The 22,509-nt window shown below is 41.9% G+C and overlaps 1 protein-coding gene across 1 annotated transcript in view; it reads left to right on the top strand.

The window, feature by feature from the left end:
- The window catches only part of MPP1 (MAGUK p55 scaffold protein 1), a 48,513-nt gene that overhangs the window by 1,471 nt on the left and 24,533 nt on the right, over positions 1–22,509 (top strand). Inside the window, exons 2-3 of the mRNA XM_070759807.1 lie at positions 20,966–21,109; positions 22,225–22,303. Of these exons, the coding sequence (XP_070615908.1) occupies positions 20,966–21,109; positions 22,225–22,303 (223 nt within the window). The remainder of the gene's footprint in view (positions 1–20,965; positions 21,110–22,224; positions 22,304–22,509) is intronic.

Below are 22,509 nucleotides of genomic sequence, written 5' to 3'. Positions count from 1 at the left end.
AGGGAGGGAGGGAGAATGAGAGAGGGAAGGAGGAGAGAGAGAGAGGGAGAGAAAGTGGGGGAAGCAGAAAAGGAGAGGGAGGGTGAGAGAGAAAGAGAGAGGGGGTAGAAGAGATGAGAGGGAGATGGAGAGGAGAAAGAGAAAGAAAGGGGGAAGGAGAGAGGGAAAGGGAGATGGAGGGGAGAGAAAAAGAGAGGGGAAGAGAGAGGGAAGGAGAGAGAGAAAAAGAAAGAAAGAAAGAAAGAGGAGGAAGGAGAGAGGGAGATGGAGTGGGAGAGAGAAAGAGGTGGAAAGAGAAAGAGAGAGAGGGAAGAAGAGAGGAAAGGGAGATGGAGAGGAGAGAGAAAGGGGGAAAGAGAAAGGGGAAGGAGAGGGAGATGGAGGTGGAGAAAGAGGGAGAAAGAAAGAGAGAGGTGGGAAGGAGAGAGGAAAGCGAGATGGAGTGGGAGAGGGAAAGAGGGAGAAAGAGAAAGAGAGAGGGGGAAGAAGAGAGGAAAGGGAGATGGAGGGGAGAGAGAAAGGGGGAAAGAGAAAGGGGGAAGGAGAGAGGGAGGTGGAGGTGGAGAGAGAAAGAGGGAGAAAGAAAGAGAGAGGGGGGAAGGAGAGAGGAAAGTGAGATGGAGTGGGAGAGAGAAAGAGGTGGAAAGAGAAAGAGAGAGACAGGGAAGAAGAGAGGAAAGGGAGATGGAGAGGAGAGAGAAAGGGGGAAAGAGAAAGGGGAAAGGAGAGAGGGAGAGAAAGAAAGAAAGAAAAAGAGAGATGGGGAAGGAGAGAGGGAGATGGAGGGGGAGAGAGAGAAAGAGAGAAAGCAGCAAAATAAAATAAAGTGACCTCTTGGGTTAAGAAATCTTAGGCAGATTGAACCTCTGGCCAGCTACTTGGGACCACCCCAGGTTGGGGGGAAAAGGAGATCTGGTTTTTGCTCTGTCCAATTGAAAGTGGGTGGGGGAAGGGTCCCAAAAGTAGAAATTGGCAGCGTTTGAAATCTGGATAGACTTTTAAAGACTCCCGTTCTGTGGGAAAGGTGAGACCTGCAAAAATATCATGTTTATGAGCTGAAATGCAGACTTAACGTTTGTAGCCAGACAGGTACACAACAACGAGAATGGTGTGTTTCACTTCCTAAAGTCTCTCTGACATGAAACCGCCAACAAACAGGGTTTCTCTCGACCTTTGGCCTTCTTTTGTGGTCTGTCAGCCCCCCTCCCCGTGCGAAGATTATCACGAAGGCCAGGAGAAGTGAAAACATCAACCAGCCTTACTGTAGTGGATGCAACCTCAGCAGCGCAAAGGCACGAAGCGTTAGTAACCCCTGTCTGGGTTGCACACTGCTGTTTCCTGTACTAGATCTTTGCTGGGCTTAAATAATGGAGAAATGTGCTACTCCACCCCGATGGTTGAAATTATGTCATTTTGGATGTTGAACTTTTGCTTCTTTTTGTTTAGATAGCACTAAAAATGTTCCTTAATTAGGACAGCTCTCATTCTTTCTTTCTTTCTTTCTTTCTTTCTTTCTTTCTTTCTTTCTTTCTTTCTTTCTTTCTTTCTTCCTTTCATTCTTCCTTCCTTCCTTCCTTCCTTCTTTCCTTCCTTCCTTCCTTCCTTCCTTTCTTTCCATCTATCTTTCTAACTATCTATCTATCTATCTTTCATTCATTCATTCTTCCTTCCTTCTTTCCTTCCTTCCTTCCTTCCTTTCTTTCTATCTATCTTTCTATCTATTTATCTTTCTTTCATTCATTCATTCATTCTTCCTTCCTTCTTTCCTTCCTTCCTTCCTTCCTTTCTTTCCATCTATCTTTCTATCTATCTATCTATCTTTCATTCATTCATTCATTCATTCATTCTTCCTTCCTTCTTTCCTTCCTTTCTTTCTTTCCATCTATCTTTCTATGTATCTATCTTTCTTTCTTTCTTTCATTCTTCCTTCCTTCCTTCTTTCTTTCCTTTCTTCCTTCCTTCCTTTCTTTCTTTCCATCTATCTTTCTATCTATCTATCTTTCATTCATTCATTCATTCTTCCTTCCTTCCTTCCTGCTTTCCTTCCTTTCTTCCTTTCTTTCTTTCCATCCATCTATCTTTCTATCTATCTATCTTTCTCTCTCTCTCTCTCCATCCATCCATCCATCCATCTATTTATTTATTAGATTTGTGTCCTCTCCAAGGACTCGGAGCAGCCCACAACATAACAAAAACCAGTATACAATATCAAAATCTACAATCCAATTAATATGACTGACTACTCTGGAACATTAAAAATCATTCATTCACATTCAAACAACAAGCATACATCACACTTGTTGGCTGGAAACTAGGGTCTAATGACCCCAAGCCTGGAGGCAAAGATGGGTTTTCAAATTCTCATGGAAGGCGAGGAGCGTGGAGGCAGTATGAATCTCCAGGGGGAGCTAATTCCAGAGGGCCGGGGCCACCACAGAGAAGGCTCTTTTCCTAGGCCCCGCCAAGCGACATTGTCTAGTTGACAGGACCTGTAGAAGGCCGACTCTGTGGGACCTGACCAGTCACTGGAATTCATGCGGCAGAAGGCGGTCCTGCAAGTAATCTGGTCTGATGCCACGCAGGGCTTTATAGTCATAACCAACACTTTGAATCGGGTCCACAAACCAATCAACAGTCAATGCAGTCCACGGAGTACTGGAGAAACATGGGTATGCCTTAGTTAGAGAGAGAGAGAGAGAGGGAAGGAGAGAGGGAGATGGAGTGAAAGAGAGAAAGAGGGGGAGAGAAAGAGAGAGAAGGAAGGAAAGAGAAGGTGGGAGGGAGAGAGAAAGAGAAAAAGAAGGAGGGTGAGGAAGAAAGGGGGGAAGGAGAGGGAGGGAGGGAGGGAAAGGGAGGGAAAGATGGAGAGAAAGAAAGAGAAGAGAGAGAGAGAGAGAGAAGGAGGGGGGAGTGATCAGGTAACTGAGATAATTCTTATTATTTTCTCCTGGTTGACACTCTGTTCCTTAGATTACATAAGAAGCAAGATGATTATAGGTAGGAAAGAGAAAATTGAAGCAACCCATTCTTGTGGTTGGCCACATTGTCACAGTGCTTGGGCAGAGGGTGTGTGTGTGTATGAGAGAGAGAGAGAGAGAGATCGGGTGCCTGCCAAGGAGGAAACTGATTCTCGGTTTTGCTGCAAAGTTTCATCTGGTTTGAACTGGAAGTGGCTGAGCTGATGCTGATTCAGCCGGCGAGAAAAGGAATGTGGAAATAGATTAATCTGAGCTAAAATTGTTTTTCTATTTAACTGGCTGCTTTTGACATCTCTGGATTTTTTTAAAAAAAATTAAAAGAAGGATATCTTTCCCCTTATTGTTTCCTCTAAAAGAAAAACCATTTTTTTCTAAAAAGGGGAAAATAATAATAATAATAATAATAATAATAATAACAACAACAATAGTAACAACAATAACAACAACAACAACAACAACAATAATAATAATAATAATAATGGAGATGGAGTAATTATGAGAAATAACAGAAGAAGGATAAAAGGCTTTAAAAAAGAAAAACAAGATTAAAATGCAAAGAGGTTCTATGACTTCAACAGCTTTAAAAATGATGATTTTATTTTATTTATTATTATTATTTTATTTATTATTATTATTATTTATTTATGTTGATGGGCAGCCCTGGTCCAGTGCTTGTTTTGGAATTATGCCTATTCGTTTCCTCTTAAGAGCAAATGTTCTAGGTAAAGAACATTGATTGTGCAGAGAGAAGAACACATACAAAAACACAAACACAAACAAACACACAGAAACACACTCTTTCTACATGTTAAATAAATAACAGACAGAGGGATTTGAAGACTACCGTTGCTTTTTCAGCCTCCTCTTCTTTCATATATTAGATGTTGGGTCGATTCAATTATTAGATAGAAATATTTGTTGATCTAATACGGTACATTTTAACAATCCAAGGAATGGGTTGACTTCAGAAGTTGTAGGTACTCCATCATCGCTGGCAGTTTTCAAGAAGAAGCTGGACTTGTCCGAAATCATACAGGGTCACTCTCCACCTTGAATAGGGGGTTGGTCTAGAAGACTTCCAAGGTCCCTTCCAACTCTGTCCTATTTGTTATCCTCCCTCCCTAGAGTAGATTATAGTAATGGATTCAAGAGGTGACAACAGTAAATGTAACCATAGACGCTCCTCCCTCTTCCAGGAAAGGTTGAAGCAGGGTGACCTTCTGCCAATCCAGAGTCAAAACTGGCATCAAGTTGATATAATTCTGTCATTCATTGCTTTTTGAGCCACTCTGCCTTGCTTGGATCACAATAGAATATTTCCATCTCAGGATTAAACTGTAAGGTCTTTGGTGTTGCATTGATGACGTTAACTAGTTTGGTAACGAAACGTCTACAAGAAAACCAGCAAGCTCAGAGAGCATCAAGGAACCCAATGGTTATATACTGCTCAAAAAAAATAAAGGGAACACTTAAACAATACAATATAACTCCAAGTAAATCAAACTTCTGTGAAATCAAACTTTCCACTTAGAAAGCAACACTGATTGATAGTGATGGGAAACTGAACCTGCACAATTTGGATCCGTACTGAATTTTGTGGTGTTCGGTATGCCGAACACGAACATGAATTTTTTTCAAACTTCGGGCAAAGTTCGGGGTTGTGTTCGGCGTTCGGAGCTTTGACGTCACCGGCAGGTTGCTAAGGATGCCAAGGTGATCACTTCCTGGATTCCATGGAATCCAGGAAGTGATCACCTTGGCGTCCTTAGCAACCTGCCGGTGACTTTAAAGCTCCGCCCCTGGAATCTCTTCGTGGGAGGGATTCCCCAGCTCCTTCAAAGGGAGGCCTTCATGTAAAAATAAACATTGTTATTTTTACGAAAAAGGACGCGGCAGCGACGCTGCAAGCAAAGGGCGGTCCTTTCATGTAAAAATAAACATGTTTCATGACATGAGTTTGGGTTCGGTTCGGGTTCGGCCGAATTTTGCGTAAAGTTTGTCCAAACTTGCCGAACCCGAACACCGTTGGGTTCGCCCATCACTACTGATTGACAATCAATTTCACATGCTGTTGTGCAAATGGAATAGTTGTGCAAATGAGAATATTTCATTCATTCAGATCTAGGATGTGTTATTTGAGTGTTCCCTTTATTTTTTTGAGCAGTGGACTTGAGCGTGCTTTCTCCCATCTAGGTCTTCTAACCTCCAAATAAGTCTTCTGCTGCATCTCCTGTCCAGTCCAGAATGGAGACATGCAGTTGAGATAATCTGCAGTAGAGAATTAACTTGTTGGGATATCTACTTACTGATTTTGGGGCAACTCCCGGTAGCTTTGATCTTTCCTCACATGACTTGGAAACTGAGGTGGGGATGGGGAGGACTTTGGAGTTTCCAGTTTTCCTTTGAAGCTCTTCTGGGCTTGTCAGGGTCTTGAGAATTTCCTGGCATCTACTAACAAAAACCTGAGATTAGCTCGCTGCTCAATTCAGCACTTTGTCATTTCGTGAGTGGGATGCTACCTTCAAGTTGTGATATCATTTTAGTGCGTGATACTGCATGTTTGCCAAGTTTTGCAATGCTGTTGATTGGATTATGGAATCAGAATGAGAAGGGTCCTTGACACCTATCAATCCCTACCTCAAGTAAATAGATAAATAGATAAAATTCCCTATTCAGCACAGATTAAAGCAGAGAACAAAAGCAAACTGGCTATTCAACCTCTGCTTGAACATAATCAGCAAACTGAGTCACTCTTCTATGAGTTATTTCCACTGTTAAATTACTCATAGAATCAGCTTCAAGCCCCCTTAATAATTCTCTTTACAGAGGGAAAAAGAGGAAGTAGAAAGGAAAGGGGGAGAGAGGAGGGAAGCAGGAGGGATGGAGAAAGAAGATAGGGGAAAGAGAGGAATATAGAGATTAATATAGAGAGGAACATAGAGGGAGGGGAGTAGTATGAAATATAGAAGGAAAACAGACAGGAGTTAAAAGTGGTGCAAATGTAGGCATAAACCCATGTCTTTCCATCACTCTGCGGCCTGCATTGGTTGCTGATTGGTTTCCGGACACAATTCAAAGTGTTGGTGATGACCTATAAAGCCCTACATGGCATCGGACCAGATTACTTACAGGACTGCCTTCTGCCGCACAAATCCCAGCAGCCGATAAGGTCCCACAGAGTTAGCTTTCTCCAGGTCCCGTTGACCAAACAATGTTGTCTGGCGGGGTTTAGGGGAAGAGCCTTCTATGTGGCGGCCCCAGCCCTCTGGAACCAGCTCCCTCCAGAGATTCGCACTGCCCCCACCCTCCTCGCCTTTCTCAAGCCCCTTAAGACCCATCTATGTCGCCAGGCATAGAGCAGCTAGACCATGCCCCCTTCTTCTCTGACCGTTAAATGTTATGTGTGGATGTGATTGAGTAGACTGATTGTTTTTTAACATAATTGGATTTTTAGCTTACTGTTTTAAATAATAATAATAATAATAATAATAATAATAATAATAATAATAATTTATTAGATTTGTACGCCGCCCCTCTCCAAAGACTCAGGGCGGCTCACAACAGTAGTAAAAAGCAGTATAACAATAGAACAAATCTAATAATAAAAAGATACAGTGTTCCCTCGATTTTCGCGGGGGATGCGTTCCGAGACCGCCCGTGAAAGTCGAATTTCCGCGAAGTAGAGATGCGGAAGTAAATACACTATTTATGGCTATGAACAGTATCACAAGCCTTCCCTTAGCACTTTAAACCCCTAAATTGCAATTTTCCATTCCCTTAGCAACCATTTAGATTATTACTCACCATGTTTATTTATTAAAGTTTGTTAAAAAAATATTTATTAAAGGCAGAATAAAGTTTGGCGATGACATATGATGTCATAAGGCAGGAAAAACCATGGTATATGGAAAAAAGCCGTGAACTATTTTTTAATTAATATTTTTGAAAAACCGTGGTATAGACTTTTCGCAAAGTTCGAACCCGCGAAAATCGAGGGAACACTGTATATAAAACCCCAACAATTAAAAACCATACAGCACATACATACCAAACATAAAATATAAAAGCCTGGGGGAGATGTCTTAATTCCCCCATTAGATTTGTATTCACATTGTTTTGTATTGTATGTTTTGAGCCACTCCGGGTCCTCAGAGAGGGGCAGCATACAAGTCTAAATAATAATAATAATAATAATAATAATAATAATAATAATAATAATAATAATAATAATAATAATAATATTTTAATAGCATTTTGGACAGAAATGGATAATTATGGATGTTTTGATATTATGGTATATGTATCGAAGTTTATGTAAAGTTGGTGGGGAAAAAAAATTTGTTTTAATAGAATTCTCTTTACAGCTGTTCAGTAAAATCTATTTCTGCATGATCTCCAGATCACAGAGGGTGGCTTTTAAAAGGAACTAATGACTTAGAAATGAGCAGCATTGTTAATATTTGAACCTATTAAGAAACCACTTTGCAGTGGTGTGTAGGTGGGTTGCGTGGGTAATTGTGCTTGCATAGAAAAAAACAGTTTTTAAAAAGAAATATTTCAAAGCTCTTCCTTATAACAGCTTTTTAAAAATATTTCTTTATTGATTTTTCAAACTTTAAAAATCACAATAAATCTTTAAGCAATTCTGCATCTTCTTATTTACATTGATTTCATATTAATGCAATACAATATTTACAATATTTACTATACTCTACGTCCTTGTTTTGTTTTCCCTTCTTTGTTTTCTGTCATTGATCCATTAATACCACTTTCCCATACTTCACAATAGTCTGAATCTTTCTGTCCTCTTAATTCTGTAGTTAATTTATTCACTTCTGCGCAGTCATAGATTTTCTTTATTGTTAAACCTTCAGTGGCCAGGTTAGAGTTCTTCTAACACTGTGCGTGCTCTAGTCTTGCAGCTGTTGTAATATGTAGAATCCGTTATTTAATGTTTTTACTGCATTGGCTTTTAAATATTCCAAGTAATAGGAGTTCCAGGGTAAATTATATTGTTCATCTTGTTATTTCTTGTAACCAGTTATGTTATTTTGTCCAGTACTTTCTCGCTTCGGGACATAACCACCACATGTGAAAGAAGGTGCCCTATTCTTTTTTACACTTCCAACAATTCCTTTTAACAGATTTAAGGTGCCTTTACATGGTGCTGGAAATAAAATCCCCAGAATTCACTCCCCATATGGGCGCAAAGTTACTTGCAATGCAGCACAATTGGGACAGTGGCCAAGTCTATCTCCCAGTCTGTTTTCAAGCCAGGTTTTCTTCCTGGAAGCACAAGCGCAGTGCCGAAAACGTGGCCATGCTCAGAAGAAATTTATTTATTTCTTTAAAAAAGCTGGTGGTACCCAGGTACCAGCAACTGATTGCATTGGGAGAGTGACACCTTCATGACGTCGCCAACAGGCTGCTATCACTGTTGATGCAACAAACTGTACCAGTAGGATCCTACCCTTGGAGCATATGAAGATTTGGGTCATCCAAAGTCTAGTTGAGTTCACTTATGAATTTCAACATTATCTTCTTTCTGCTGGAGAAGGGAGAATTCGAACTGGATCCCCCCCCTTGTATTATTGCTTGCTTGCTTGCTTGCTTGATTGATTGTTAGAGTTGAAAGGGACCATGAAGGCCATCGAGTTCAACCCCCTGCCCAAGCAGGAACCCTATAGTACACCAGTCAAGTGGCAGTTCAATCTTCTCTTTAAAATGTCCAGAGTGTTAGAGTTCACAACGTCCGTTGGTAGGTTGTTCCATTGGTTGATTGCTCTGACCGTCAGGAAGTTCCTCCTTATCTCCATGTTGAATCTCTCCTTGGTCAGCTTCCAGCCATTGTTCCTCGTCCGGCCCTCTGGTGCCCTGAAGAATAAAGTGATCCCCTCCTCTCTGTGACATCCCCTCGTATACTTGTAGACTGCTATCATGTCCGCTCTGGCTCTCCTTTTCTCTAGGCTATCCATGCCCAGTTCCCTCAGTCTCTCTTCGTAAGTCTTGGTTTCCAATCCCTTAATCATCTTGGTTGCTCTTTTTTGCACCTTCTCTGGAGTTTCAATGTCTCTTTTGAAGTGTGGTGACCAGAACTGAATACAGTATTCCGGGTGTGGTCGGACCAGGGCATAGTAGAGTGGTATTAAGACTTCCCTGGTCTTGGAGTGTATTCCCCTATTGAGCAAGGGTTATCCCACACTCTAAAAGTGCCAGATTCTCAGTTCTGGGAACCCACACATTTCATAAGTTCTGCATTGCTAGCCTTGTAAGCCCATTTGGGGTCGTGAACTCTCTAAAAATATGTCTCTCTGACGCTGAACATCAAGCATTTGTGATTCCGAAAGTAAGAATGAGAAGCTGAGAAGTCAGAATTTCAAATCAGGAAGCTAAAGGTTTGATAGCATGTAGACCTGCTGGGACCACAACTATAGAAAGGCTGTGGTTGTGCTAGTTGAGAATTCTGGAGGGGAAAACCCATAAGTATATAACCAGTCCAGGCGGGGGTTCCTCTTCACCGGTGCTACTAGAATGCTCCCAGTGACGGGTGCGGGTGTGCATGCTACCAACGGGTGGGTGTGGATATGTCGATGTGCAATTCGGCTTCTTTACATGCATTGGAAGCCATAACAGTCTGGTCAAGCGAGTAGAATGCTTGGCTAGAGGTATAACAAGCAGGAAGAAGGAGATTGTGATCCCGCTGTAAAGAGTGCTGGTGAGACCACATTTGGAATACTGTGTCCAGTTCTGGAGACCTCACCTACAAAAAGATATTGAAAAAATTGAACGCGTCCAAAGACGGGCTACAAGAATGGTGGAAGGTCTTAAGCATAAAACGTATCAGGAAAGACTTAATGATCTCAATCTGTATAGTCTGGAAGACAGAAGGGAAACATTTAAATATGTTAAAGGGTTAAATAAGGTTCAGAAGGGAAGTGTTTTTAAGATGAAAGTGAACACAAGAACAAGGGGGCACAATCTGAGGTTAGCTGGGGAAAGATCAGAAGCAACGTGAGATAATATTATTTGACTGAAAGAGTAGTTGATACTTTGGAACAAATTTCCAGCAGACGTGGTAGCTAAATCCACAGTAACTGAATTTAAACATGCCTGGGATAAACATAGATCCATCCTAGGATAAAACACAGGAAATAGTATAGGGGCAGACTAGATGGACCGGGAGGTCTTTTTCTGCCGTCAATCTTCTATGTTTCTATGTTGTGTGAAGACACGCGTGCGAGAGAGAGCTTTTGGCGAAAATTGCTGAAATCTCACTTGCACTCACATCCTCGTTATGCATGTGCAGAAGCCAAATCTCACACCAGCGCACACACCCGTCCACCGATCAGCTGGAGCTGTGCATGTAGAAGAGCCGCGGTGGCGCAGCAGGTAGAGTGCAATACTGCAGGTCACTTATGTTGACTGCTAGATCTGTAGGTCAGCGGTTCAAATCTCGTCACCGGCTCAAGGTTGACTCAGCCTTCCATCCTTCCAAGGTGGGTAAAAGGAGGACCCAGATTGTGGGGGCAATATGCTGGCTCTGTTAAAAAGGGCTATTGCTAACATGTTGTAAGCCGCCCTGAGTCTAAGGAGAAGGGCGGCATAAAGAAATGGAATAAATAAATAAATACAATAAATAAATACATTTTCACTATCAGGAGGCTGTGCTGGACTGTACCGGCTGCAACCCAATACTGAACCAGTCCCTTTCTGGATTGGACCCCTGGTCCATCTAGTCCAGCAGTCCGTTCCCATGGCGAAAAAAATCTTGAGTCTTGTAGTTGATGGTTTTCACTGCCATTAAGGCAGACAATAAAACCTAGCAGTCCGTTTTAGATTGGGGATCTTTATCACCTTGCTCAAGCACGTGACTGGCCAGTATTCTCAGGCCAGCACCAGAAAACTTTCTGATATCATCACCATCATTAATTTCTTGGACCACCTGGGCTCTCACGCCCTTCCCTGATGGGTTCGTGCACACACTGACCTAAGTGTTATCGTGCCTGGAGCCAGCAACTAAATCTGAAAAACTGCTTAGCGGGAGAGATTTCCGCAAGTTTTCACAAGGGCCTTATGAGACACTATGAGAACCGTGGGTGGATTCTGGACAGGTGTGAATGAATGGACGTTGCAAGCAGTGAAAGCCCGCTTGTCTTTGGCGCCACCAATGTGCCCTCTGAGGCTGTCACAGGTGTGGGTGCATCCGGGTGATGCCTGCACACCCATTGGCATGAGATTTAGTTTCTGCGTATGCGCAGCAAGTGAAATCTCGCATGAGGACAAATGCGCAAGTGAGATTTTGGTGACTTTCGCTGAAATTTTTGCTTCCACACATGCACAGAAGCATAACATCAGTGAAAATTGCCAAAATCTCACTCGCATGAGTGTCTTCGCATGGGATTTTACATGCTACACATGCACAGAAGACAAACCTGGTTAACATGTCAGGGGCGTGCAGCTGCGCACATATCCTGGCATCGGACCAGAATATCTCCGGGACCGCCTTCTGCCGCACGAATCCCAGTGACCGGTTAGGTCCCACAGAGTTGGCCTTCTCCGGGTCCCGTCGACTAAGCAATGTTGTTTGGCGGGACCCAGGAGAAGAGCCTTCTCTGTGGTGGCCCCGACCCTCTGGAACCAGGTCCCCCCAGATATCAGAGTTGCCCCCACCCTCCTTGCCTTTCGTAAGCTCCTTAAAACCCACCTCTGTCGTCAGGCATGGGGGAATTGAAATTTCCCTTCCACCTAGGCTTATAGAATTTATACATGGTATGCTTGTATGTATGAGTGGTTCTTTAAATTGGGGGTTTTTAGATTGTTTTTAATATTAGATTTGTTTACATTGTCTTTTTATATTGTTGTTAGCCGCCCCGAGTTTTGGAGAGGGGCAGCATACAAATCTAATTAGTAAGTAAGTAAGTAAGTAAGTAAGTAAGTAAGTAAGTAAGTAAGTAAGTAAGTAAGTAAGTAAGTAAGTAAGTAAATAAACAAATAAATAAATAAATTTGCTTGCTTACTTACTTACTTACCTACTTACTTACCTACCTACCTACCTACTTACTTACTTACTTACTTACTTACTTACTTACTTACTTATTTACTTACTTACTGGGATGGAGCACCTGACCACACCAGCTGCTGCCCATCAGTGGTTACAAGGATACCTGGGACCAGCTATTGCTGGGATTTCTAGCCTTGTACTCAAAATAATTAGGGGGTATATGGACTTCTATAGACCATCACACTCTGTAGCTTCCAGGTTCTAAAAAGCATGGAGAAATGGGAGTTACAGTACAGTTCCATCTGAAACTCCACTACAGTGGTACCTCTACCTACAAACGCCTCTACTTAAGAACTTTCCTAGATAAGAACCGGGTGTTCAAGATTTTTTTGTCTCTTCTTCAGAACCATTTTCCACTTACAAACCGAAGCCTGGAAAAATTTCCCAGGAAATTTGAGAGCGGCACGAAGGCCCGGCCAGTTTCCTGCCATTCTCCCTTCAATCCTGGCCATCTCGGGCTTTTCTGGGCTGCCAGAGGAGCCTTTCAGTGGCACTTAAGGAGGCTTTGGCAGTCCAGAGCAAACGGAGCATTTTCCTTTCTCTGCCAGCGCTCAGAGAAAAGAAACACTCCCTTCACTCTGGGCAGCGACTGTCCTCCTCCTCTTCTTCCTCCTCCTCCTCCCACCCAAATTCCGAGCTTTTATTTCTTTCCTAATGGGTTTGCATGCATTATTTGCTTTTACATTGATTCCTATGGGAAAAATTGCTTCTACTTACAAACTTGTCTACTTAAGAACCTGGTCACGGAATGAATTAAGTTCTTAAGTAGACACCTGCGCAGAAGCAAAAAAAAATCGCCAAAATCTCAGGTGCGCACCCATCTCCTTGTGAGATTTTTCTTCCTGCGCATGCACAGAAGCCAAGACACACTGAAGAGAAGTGGCATGCGCAGCGCAACGTTTCCTACCGGTGCACCTTTCTCAACCATTTTGTTAGCAACTCCCATTTGCTCCCAGGTCCAGCCTTCCGCGGTGATTCCTCATCCTTGGAAGAGGAGGTTGTTTTTCTTCTCTTGTTCCAAGCAAAGGTTGAGGAATAACCGATTGGGATAAAACCCAGAACATCCTGATTTAACCTTTGAGCTAGACGATAGAATGCGCTGCGTTCCTGGGAAATCTTTGCTGAGCAGAGAGATCTGGGCTACAGCTTTCTCAACGGCTACGTCAAGGAGAGGCAAGGAGATAAGGAATGAGGTTGGGCTGAATCAGCTTTCCTGACAGGCACTTTAAACCCAGGCCAGGGTTGATGTCAATGTCTTGGCTGGAGAAAACAAGGGGAAGACGAGCGTTGAGCCAATAAAGCATTGCAACAATCTCGGCTTGGCTTATTTCAGATTGTCGCTACTAATCAGTTCTCGATTTCAGGAATCTGAAAAGGGGATTTTCAGGCGATTTTTTACCAGAAATGTATAGCAAAGAAAATGTACACTGCTCAAAATAATAAAGGGAACACTTAAAAAACAGAATATAACTCCAAGTAAATCAAACTTATTTATTTTATTTATTTATTCATTTGTCCAATGCACAAATACATAGGAAGAAAATAGACATGTGGTAATATATATAAGGGTAAAAGTGAACTTAGAGGAGAGGACATATGAAAGGAAGAGAATATATATGATAGGTGAAAGAGAGGAAAGACAATTGGACAGGGGACGAAAGGCACACCAGTGCACTTATGTACGCCCCTTACTGGCCTCTTAGGAAGCTGGAGAGGTCAATCGTGGAGAGTCTAAGGGAGAAGTGTTGGGGGTTAGGGGTTGACACAATTGAGTCCGGTAATGAGTTCCACACTTCGATAACTCGATTGTTGAAATCATATTTTTTACAGTCAAGTTTGGAGCGGTTCGTATTAAGTTTGAATCTGTTGCGTGCTCTTTTGTTATTGCAGTTGAAGCTGAAGTAGTCATTGACCGGTAGGATGTTGCAGCATATGATCTTGTGGGCAATACTCAAATCGTGTTTTAGGCGACGTAGTTCTAGGCTTTCTAGGCCCAGGATTGTTAGTCTATTTTCGTAGGATATTCTGTTTCGAGTGGAGGAGTGAAGGGCTCTTCTGGTGAAATATCTTTGGATGTTTTCAAAGGTGTTGATGTCTGAGATGTGGTATGGGTTCCAGACAGATGAGCAGTAGTCTAGGATGGGTCTGGCAAAAGTTTTGTAGGCTCTTGTGAGTAGTGTGAGATTGCCTGAGCAGAAGCTGCGTAGGATCAGGTTAACAACTCTAGAAGCTTTTTTGGCGATATTGTTGCAGTGGGCTTTAGCACTTAGGTCATTCGATATTAGTATTCCTAGGCCTTTTATTGAGTGGGGGTTAGCAGTGAGAGATTGTTTATTCAGTTCGTATGTGCAATCAAGCTGTCCACTTAGGAAGCAACACTGATTGACAGTCAATTTCACATGCTGTTGTGCAAATGGAATATTCAATGAGAATATTTCATTCATTCAGATCTAGGATGTGTTATTTGAGTGTTCCCTTTATTTTTTTGAGCAGTATATATTTGATTATCCTCGGTGGTGCAGTGGTTAGAGTGCAGTACTACAAGCTACTTCTGCTGATCACCCACTGCCAGCAGTCTGGCAGATCGAATCTCAGTAGGTTCAAGGTTGACTCAGCCTTCCATCCTTCCCAGGTGGGTCAAATGACGACCCAGATTGTTGGAGACAATATGCTTACTCCCTGTAAACCACTTAGGTAAAGCACTGTGAAGCAGTATATACGTCTAAAACCTATTGCTATCTGTGTAATAACTGCAGCTAGAATTGTATTTGCACAAAATTGGAAAAGCAAAGGGATCACTACAGAGGAGAATATAATTGGGAAAATATTAGAATGAGCAGAAATGAACAGGTTAACACTGGCAATTAAAGAGCAAAAAACCAGGGGTGGGTTTCTTCATGTTTGGACCGGATCTCCTGAACTGGTAGCAACTCACTGGTGATGTCACGATGGCATCACTGATCCTATTCGGTTGGGGCTGTTCTGCGGGCGCCACCATCTTTTGGGGGGATTTTTTTTCTGAATTTTTTACTATTTGGAAGTTTTTTCCTCTGCTGTTGCTTAAAAAGGGGCCTTCTTGCCTGCACCTGGGTTTCTACTTATCTTTATTCCATCACCCAAAGCATAGTTGTTTGTATTAAAATAATATTTTTAAAAAAATTGGGGGGAAAGGAATCTAAAATATTTCTCACCTGAATGATTGTCACATTTTATTTGATTGATTTATTTTGTCCAATACACAATGAGGGTTTTAGTGGGCATATATCTATATACACATAGTAAAATACATGATGAAGGTTATAGAGGAGATACTCATAGTAAAATATATCTAAGAAATAATAGAAAAGAAGATATAGTAATAGAACATATCAATGAAAGAATAGAAGAAGAGATATAGGAATAGAAGAAAGGTATAGGAGATATAGGAGAGCAATAGGACAGGGGACGGAAGGCACTCTAGTGCACTTGTACTCGCCCCTTACTGACCTCTTAGGAATCTGGATAGGTCAACTGTGGATAATCTAAGGGTAAAGTCTTGGGGGTTTGGGGATGACACTATGGAGTCCGGTAATGAGTCCCACCCTTTGACAACTCGGTTACTGAAGTCATATTTTTTACAGTCAAGTTTGGAGCGGTTAATATTAAGTTTAACTCTGTTGTGTGCTCTTGTGTTGTTGTGGTTGAAGCTGAAGTAGTCGCCGACAGGCAGGACGTTGCAGCATATGATCTTGTGGGCAATACTTAGATCTTGTTTAAGGCGTCTTAGTTCTAAACTTTCTAGGCCCAGGATTGAAAGTCTAGTCTCGTAGGGTCCAGTTCTTGTGGCTCAGATGTCATCTAGCTCAGTCATTCTTGATTTTAAAAAAAAAACAGCTAAGGGCAACCTTTCCACTGGCTCCCCATCTCTTTAACCTGGGGTCCCCAAACTTGGCAACTTTTAAGGCTTCTGGACTTCAACTCCCAGAAGTCCACAAGTCTTAAAGTTGCCAAGTTTGAGGACCTTTTGTCTTTAACTGTCTCTTCTCTATCTGTTATTTCCCCATCTTAAAGCAAGCAGCGTTATCGTTTCATTTTCTGCCAAACTCCTGGAGAAGAGTTAACGTATATAAGCAATGATCACAATTTGGGGGTGTTTGGGGATTGTGTGTGTGTGTGTGTGTTATTGTGTTAATAACCAGCTAATCCTTGGGAAAGGAAAAGTGGACGAAAGATCAACCATCCTATCTCCAGATGGTTTCAACCCTGCCCGAAATGGGATTATGCAATTTTTGTGCAAGGCACCTACAAACAGGCAGGATGTGGATTGCACCATCTCAGCTGCAGTCCGATCAATCACGTCTTTTTTGATCATGCTAAAGGCACATGCCAAACTCTTGGAAATGTCTTGGCTGGTCCTCAAACTTCTCCCCTCTACCTGGATAATCTCTGTTCTTGTTGTTGTTGAAAAAGTCTTGTTGGTCTCTGAGAACCGCCTTGGAATCCAACGTTAGAAAAACCTATGCTTTGATCCTGCACAGACTGGATCTCTCCACCCTCTGCAATCAACCCTCGGCTCTTTAAATCTTTTTGATACCGAGGCGCATGTGGTTGCTAAACAATTTGCAGTGTCTTTTTGTTCTGCGGTTCATTGAATAGGGCAGGTTGTGGGACCACATTCGCTCTGCAGTTTGCTCACAGTTTTTCTCTCTCTCTCTTTCTGTCTCTCTTTCTCCCTCCCTCCCTCTCCCCACCATTTTCTCTTTCCTACACCATCTCCTTCTCTCCTTCCTTCCCTCTCTTTCCCTCCCTCCTTTTCTCTCCCTCCCTCTTTCTCTTTCTTCCTCCCTCTTTCTTCCTCTCCCTCTCTTCCTCCCTCTCTTTTTCTTTCTCTCTCCCTTCCTCCTTCTCATTCTCCCCTTCCCTCTCTTTCTTCCCTCCCTCTTCTGTCTATATATGTATGTATGTACGTGTGTACGAGTGCATATACACATCAGGGTGGATTGCAACTACCGCCGCTAGCGGTACAGTGCATGTGGATTTATTATTGTGCTATGTCTGCGCATATGCTATGCGCCTGTGTCCCCAGTGTGTTTTTGCTTCTGCGCATGCACAGGAAGCAAAAATGTGCTGAAATTTTGCGAGGGGATGCACATGTGGGATTTTGGCGATTTTATGCTTCTGCACATGCATCTCTGCACCTGCAAAGAATCGCTGGAGTTCCATGCACACGCATGACTCCTTATGAGATTTTACTTCTGTGCAAAAAACAAAAAAAGATGGCGGCACCCTTAGGACTGCCACCGGAGCGGTTGCGGCGAATTGCGCAATCTGGCGGTCACTACGGATGCGCAATCCGCTACCATACCGGTACCAACTCATTACTGATATACATATATATGTACACACAAACCCACCCTCTTCCTGCCTCTCCTCTCTCTCTTCTCCCTCCCTCTCCCCTCCCTCTCTTTATCTCTTTCTCTCTCTCCCCCTCTCTCCTTCTCTCTCTCTTTCCTTTTCTCTTTCTCCCTCCCTCTCCCCTCTTTCTTCCTCCCCCTCCCTCTCCCCTCCCTCTCTTTTTCTCTCTCTAACTCCCTGTTCATCTCTCTATGTGTGTCCCTCTCTTCTTCCTCCTCCTCCCTCCCTTTCCTCTTCCCTCTCTCCTCTCTCTTTCTCCCTCCCTCCTTCTTCTCTCTCTCTCTCCTCCTCTCTCCCTCTCTTTCTCTCTCCCTCCCTCTTTTTCTCTCTCCCCCTCTCTCCCTCTCTTCTTTCTCCTCCCTCCCTCTCCCCCTCCCTCTCTTTCTCTCTCCTTCTCTCCCTCTCTCTTGCAACCAAGATGGGATATGTTATAACAAAGAAGAAACAAAAATACCAGCTTTGCTAAATACTGTACTTTGCGCTCAGCCTAGAAACAAAGCAGCCTACAGGAGAAGAGAGGCATAATTAAATTGGCCTGATTTAGCAGCTGTGTGGCTAAATGCGCCAAGTGACAGTTTGAGCTTTCTTTGATGAAAGAAGCACATCTGTTTTAGCCAAGCATGTCACACCATTAGAACGATCGCCAGTTGGACTGCAAATGACTTCACACATTTTTGGGAGCCCAGTCTAAAGATGGTATTACTTTATTTTTATTTTTTAAAAACATTTTTTATTATATTAAAACACAACACAACATACAGACATATATTACATATATTATTGTCATTTGCTGCAGTTGAAGATTGGTTCATTAATATTTATATAAATATTATTTATACATTTATCTAAGACATATAAATATTTTTATTTTCTTTTATTTTCTTACTCATTTAAATAGATATTTATAGTATATAGATATACATATTTTCAAATTCAGCAAAAACATGTGACATATATGTGTGTGTGTGTGTGTGTGTGTGTGTATGTTTTCGTAGATTTTCACGGGTATATTATGTAGATTGTTCTGAGTTCGGGTTGTAAGCTTCGTGCTGCTGTAAATATAGTATAATATAGTATAATATAAATATAAACTATATTTACAGCAGCGTGAAGCTTACAACTTCAGCCTGATGATGGTGAATGTGATTTCCCCGAAATGTCGCATAGACATTAGCCATACCCTCACTGGGACTTGAACTTGCAACCTTTGCCTTGTAAGGCAGAGAATTAACCTCTAGGCTACAGTATCCAATCCCTTCAGCTATACATACACACATACATACATAAACACTTTTATTTTCTGTTCCTCGTTATCTATAATAATATCTACATATCTAGATGCATTTATGTACAATTGATATTTAGTATTTACACCTCTTTTGTGACCTGAGGACCAGCAATACAGATAGTCCTCGAGTTATGACTTCTGTTGCTAAGCGAGACAGTGAAGTGAGTCTTTCCCCATTTCCCATCTTTTATTGCCACCGTTGTTAAGCAAATCAGGGCAGTTGTTAAATTATTAACTCGGTTGTTAAGCGAATTTGGCTTCCTCGTGGACTTTGCTTGCCAGGAGGTCGCAAAAGGGGATCTCACAACCATCATAACTGTGAGTCAGTTGTACTAAGCATCTGAATTTTGATCAAGTGACTGTTTTTCACACATTATTATTATTTATCAGATTTGTACATACAGTCGTATGTGTGAAAAATGGTCATGTCACTTTTTTCAGTGTCGTAATTTTAAAAGGCCACTAACCGAATAGTCGAAGATTGCCAGTAGATGAAACCACATTTTTTTCACCCCAGAGGTCTCACTGGATGCTATTTCGAGCACCAGGAACATACCAAAGCTCTAACTGATCTTAATCTTCTTTGTTTCGTTTCACATATTGTTGCGCTTCATTAAAGAAAATAAATAATAGCGATAGCAAACGAGTCCTTCCAGCAAACTAAAAAAAGTACTCATATCGCATTAACCTTTCGTACTGATAAACCACATGATTGTTATTAAGGAGATTATAAAGGTAGATAACATTAAAACTTTGGACGAGAAGGAACAGTAAATGTCAAGCAAATGACTGGAAATTGCCCAGCTGTTGAAAGTCAGGTGGTATACAAATTATTATTATTTACAAACAAACAAAAACATTTCTGAGAATTGGACCAGATCGAATTGAACAGAATTTAACAGAATAACAGTGTTGGAAGGGATCTTGGAGGCCAACTAGTCCAACCCCTTGCACAAGCAAGAGACCTATTGCTGCAATAATTGTCTGGTCCCGGAAAAAGAAAGAGGAAGGAAGGACGGAAGGAAACCTAAGATTTAAAAATAAACATGCTGAGTTTTTATTTGGTTCCACATTAAGTAAGTAAGTAAGTAAGTCAGTCAGTCAGTCAGTCAGTCAGTCAGTCAGGCAGGCAGTCAGGCAGGCAGGCAGGCAGGCAGGCAGGAAGGAAGGAAGGAAGGAAGGAAGGAAGGAAGCCTAAGATTTAAAAATAAACATTCTGAGATTTTATTTGGTTCCCTATTAAGGAAGGAAGGAAGGAAGGAAGGAAGGAAGGAAGGAAGGAAGGAAGGAAGGAAGGAAGGAAGGAAGCCTAAGATTTAAAAATAAACATTCTGAGATTTTATTTGGTTCCCTATTAAGGAAGGAAGGAAGGGAGGAAGGGAGGGAGGAAGGAAGGAAGCCTAAGATTTAAAAATAAACATTCTGAGATTTTATTTGGTTCCACATTAAGTAAGTGAGGGAGGGAGGGAGGGAGGGAAGCTAAGATTTAAAAATGAACATGCTGAGTTTTTATTTGGTTCCACATTAATAAGGAGGGAAGGAAGGTATGCAGGAAGGAAGGAAAGAAAAAGAAAGAAAGAGAACGAAAGAGAGAGAGAGGAAAGAAAGAAGGAAGGAAGGAGGGAAGGAAGGGGGAAGCAAGGAAGGAAAGAAAAAAGGAAGAAAGAGAAAGGAAGGAAGGAGGGAGGGAGGGAGTAAGGAAAGAAGGAGGAAGCAAGCAAGGAAAGAAAGACTCAAGGCGGCTTACAACCTGTTAGCAATAGCACTTTTTAACAGAGCCAGCCTATTGCCCTCACAATCCGGGTCCTCATTTTACCACCTCGGAAGGATGGAAGGCTGAGTCAACCTTGAGCCGGTGATGAGATCTGAACCGCTGAATTGCAGCATCATGTACAATAGTCACCATTTCCAACCTCTTAGGCTGGCTTCAGACAGACAAAGGCAGTGAGGGGAAGCTGAGTTTGCTTCATGACCACATGATTCATTTAACAACTTCACGGTTTCACTTAAACAACCTGGCCTGACTCCCTTAACAAACGCCTTGCTCAGCAATGAATTCTGGACCTTCTTGTAGGTCATACGTTCAGGACTTCCTCCATTCCTGGATTTAACAGCTGTGCTCATTGACTTAACTTGGGTCCAAGGACGTAATTAGAAAGACGGGTCCTGCCTTAGAGGCCTTCTTCACCCGAAGCTTCTACTGAGGATCTCTCCTTAACCCAGCCTCTGTTCTTGCTCCTGCAGATGGTCTCTTGCCCAATGAATGCAATAACCGAGGACATTTACACCAACGGCTCAGCCAAGAATGGCAGCCTCACTCATGCCAATGGCCAGGAGATGCGGAAGATACGTTTGATCCAGTTTGAGAAGATCACGGAGGAGCCCATGGTGAGCTGGTGGGAAAAGTGGGGGAGAGACCTACCGTATTTTTCGGAGTATAAGACACATCTTTCACACACACACACACACACAAAAAAGAGGCTGAAAATGTCGGTGTGTCTTGTATTCTGAATGTAGCTTTTTTGAAGCTTTCCCCCCCCAGCCCTAACAAAGTGGTAATGGTCTTCATGCTGCGCTATGCTGTGCTACTCCACACCATCCCATCCCATCCCAATTCCTATTCTCTTCTGTATTCTCTCTCCAACCCTCCTCTTCCCTCCCCTCTATTCCTATTCTGTAATTCTATTCTGGTCTATTCTAGTCTATTGTATTCTAGTCTAGTCTAGTCTATTCCTTCTTTCTATTCTATTCTATTCTATTCTACTCTGCCCTGCTCTACTCTACTCTATTCTATTCTATTCTATTCTATTGTAGTCTAATCTAGTCTAGTCTAGTCTGTTCCTTCTTTCTATTCTATTCTACTCTAGTCTACTCTAGTCTAGTCTATTCCTTCTTTCTATTCTATTCTACTCTATTCTACTCTATTGTATTCTAGTCTAGTCTATTCCTTCTTTCTATTCTATTGTACTCTAGTCTAGTCTAGTCTAATCTAGTCTAGTCTAGTCTAGTCTATTCTTTCTATTCTATTCTATTCTATTCTATTCTATTCTATTTCTTCTCTCTACTCTCTACTCTACTCTCCACTACTCTCCTCTATTCTATTCTTTTCTATTCTAGTCTAGTCTATTCTAGTCTAGTCTAGTCCTTCTTTCTATTCTATTCTATTCTAGTCTTGTCTAGTCTAGTCTAGTCTAGTCTATTCCTTCTTTCTACTCTCTACTTTACTCTAGTCTAGTCTAGTCTATTCTACTAATTCTTTCTATTCTATTCTATTCTACTCTATTCTATTGTATTGTATTCTAGTCTAGTCTATTCCTTCTTTCTATTCTATTCTATTCTATTCCATTCCATTCCATTCCATTTCCATTTCCATTTCCAATTCCAATTCCATTCCATTCTATTCTACACTACTCTATCCTACTCCTACTCCTGTTCTATCTCATCCCAATTCCTATTGCCTTCTGTTCTGTTCTCTATTCCTCTGACCTCCCTGTCTTTTCCAGGGCATCACTCTGAAGCTGAACGAGAAGAAAAGCTGCATGGTGGCCAGGATCCTTCATGGGGGAATGATTCACAGGCAAGGTAAGTAAAAGCTTACAGTTATTTGTTTCAATGACCATTCAAAGTTACCGACGGCACTGAAAAAAATTGCAATCCAAATTTTCAGGTTTTTAGGTTTTTTTTCTGTTTCTTACTTTGATTCCTAATTTCCTAATTTGAGATGTCTCAATATTGGATTTGTATATTGTTGTGATTGTTGTGAGCCACTCCGAGTCTCCGGAGAGGGG

The sequence above is a fragment of the Erythrolamprus reginae genome, chromosome 8, assembly GCF_031021105.1.
Source record: "Erythrolamprus reginae isolate rEryReg1 chromosome 8, rEryReg1.hap1, whole genome shotgun sequence".
Lineage (NCBI taxonomy): Eukaryota > Metazoa > Chordata > Lepidosauria > Squamata > Dipsadidae > Erythrolamprus > Erythrolamprus reginae.
This window is presented reverse-complemented; position numbering and strand designations above follow the sequence as displayed.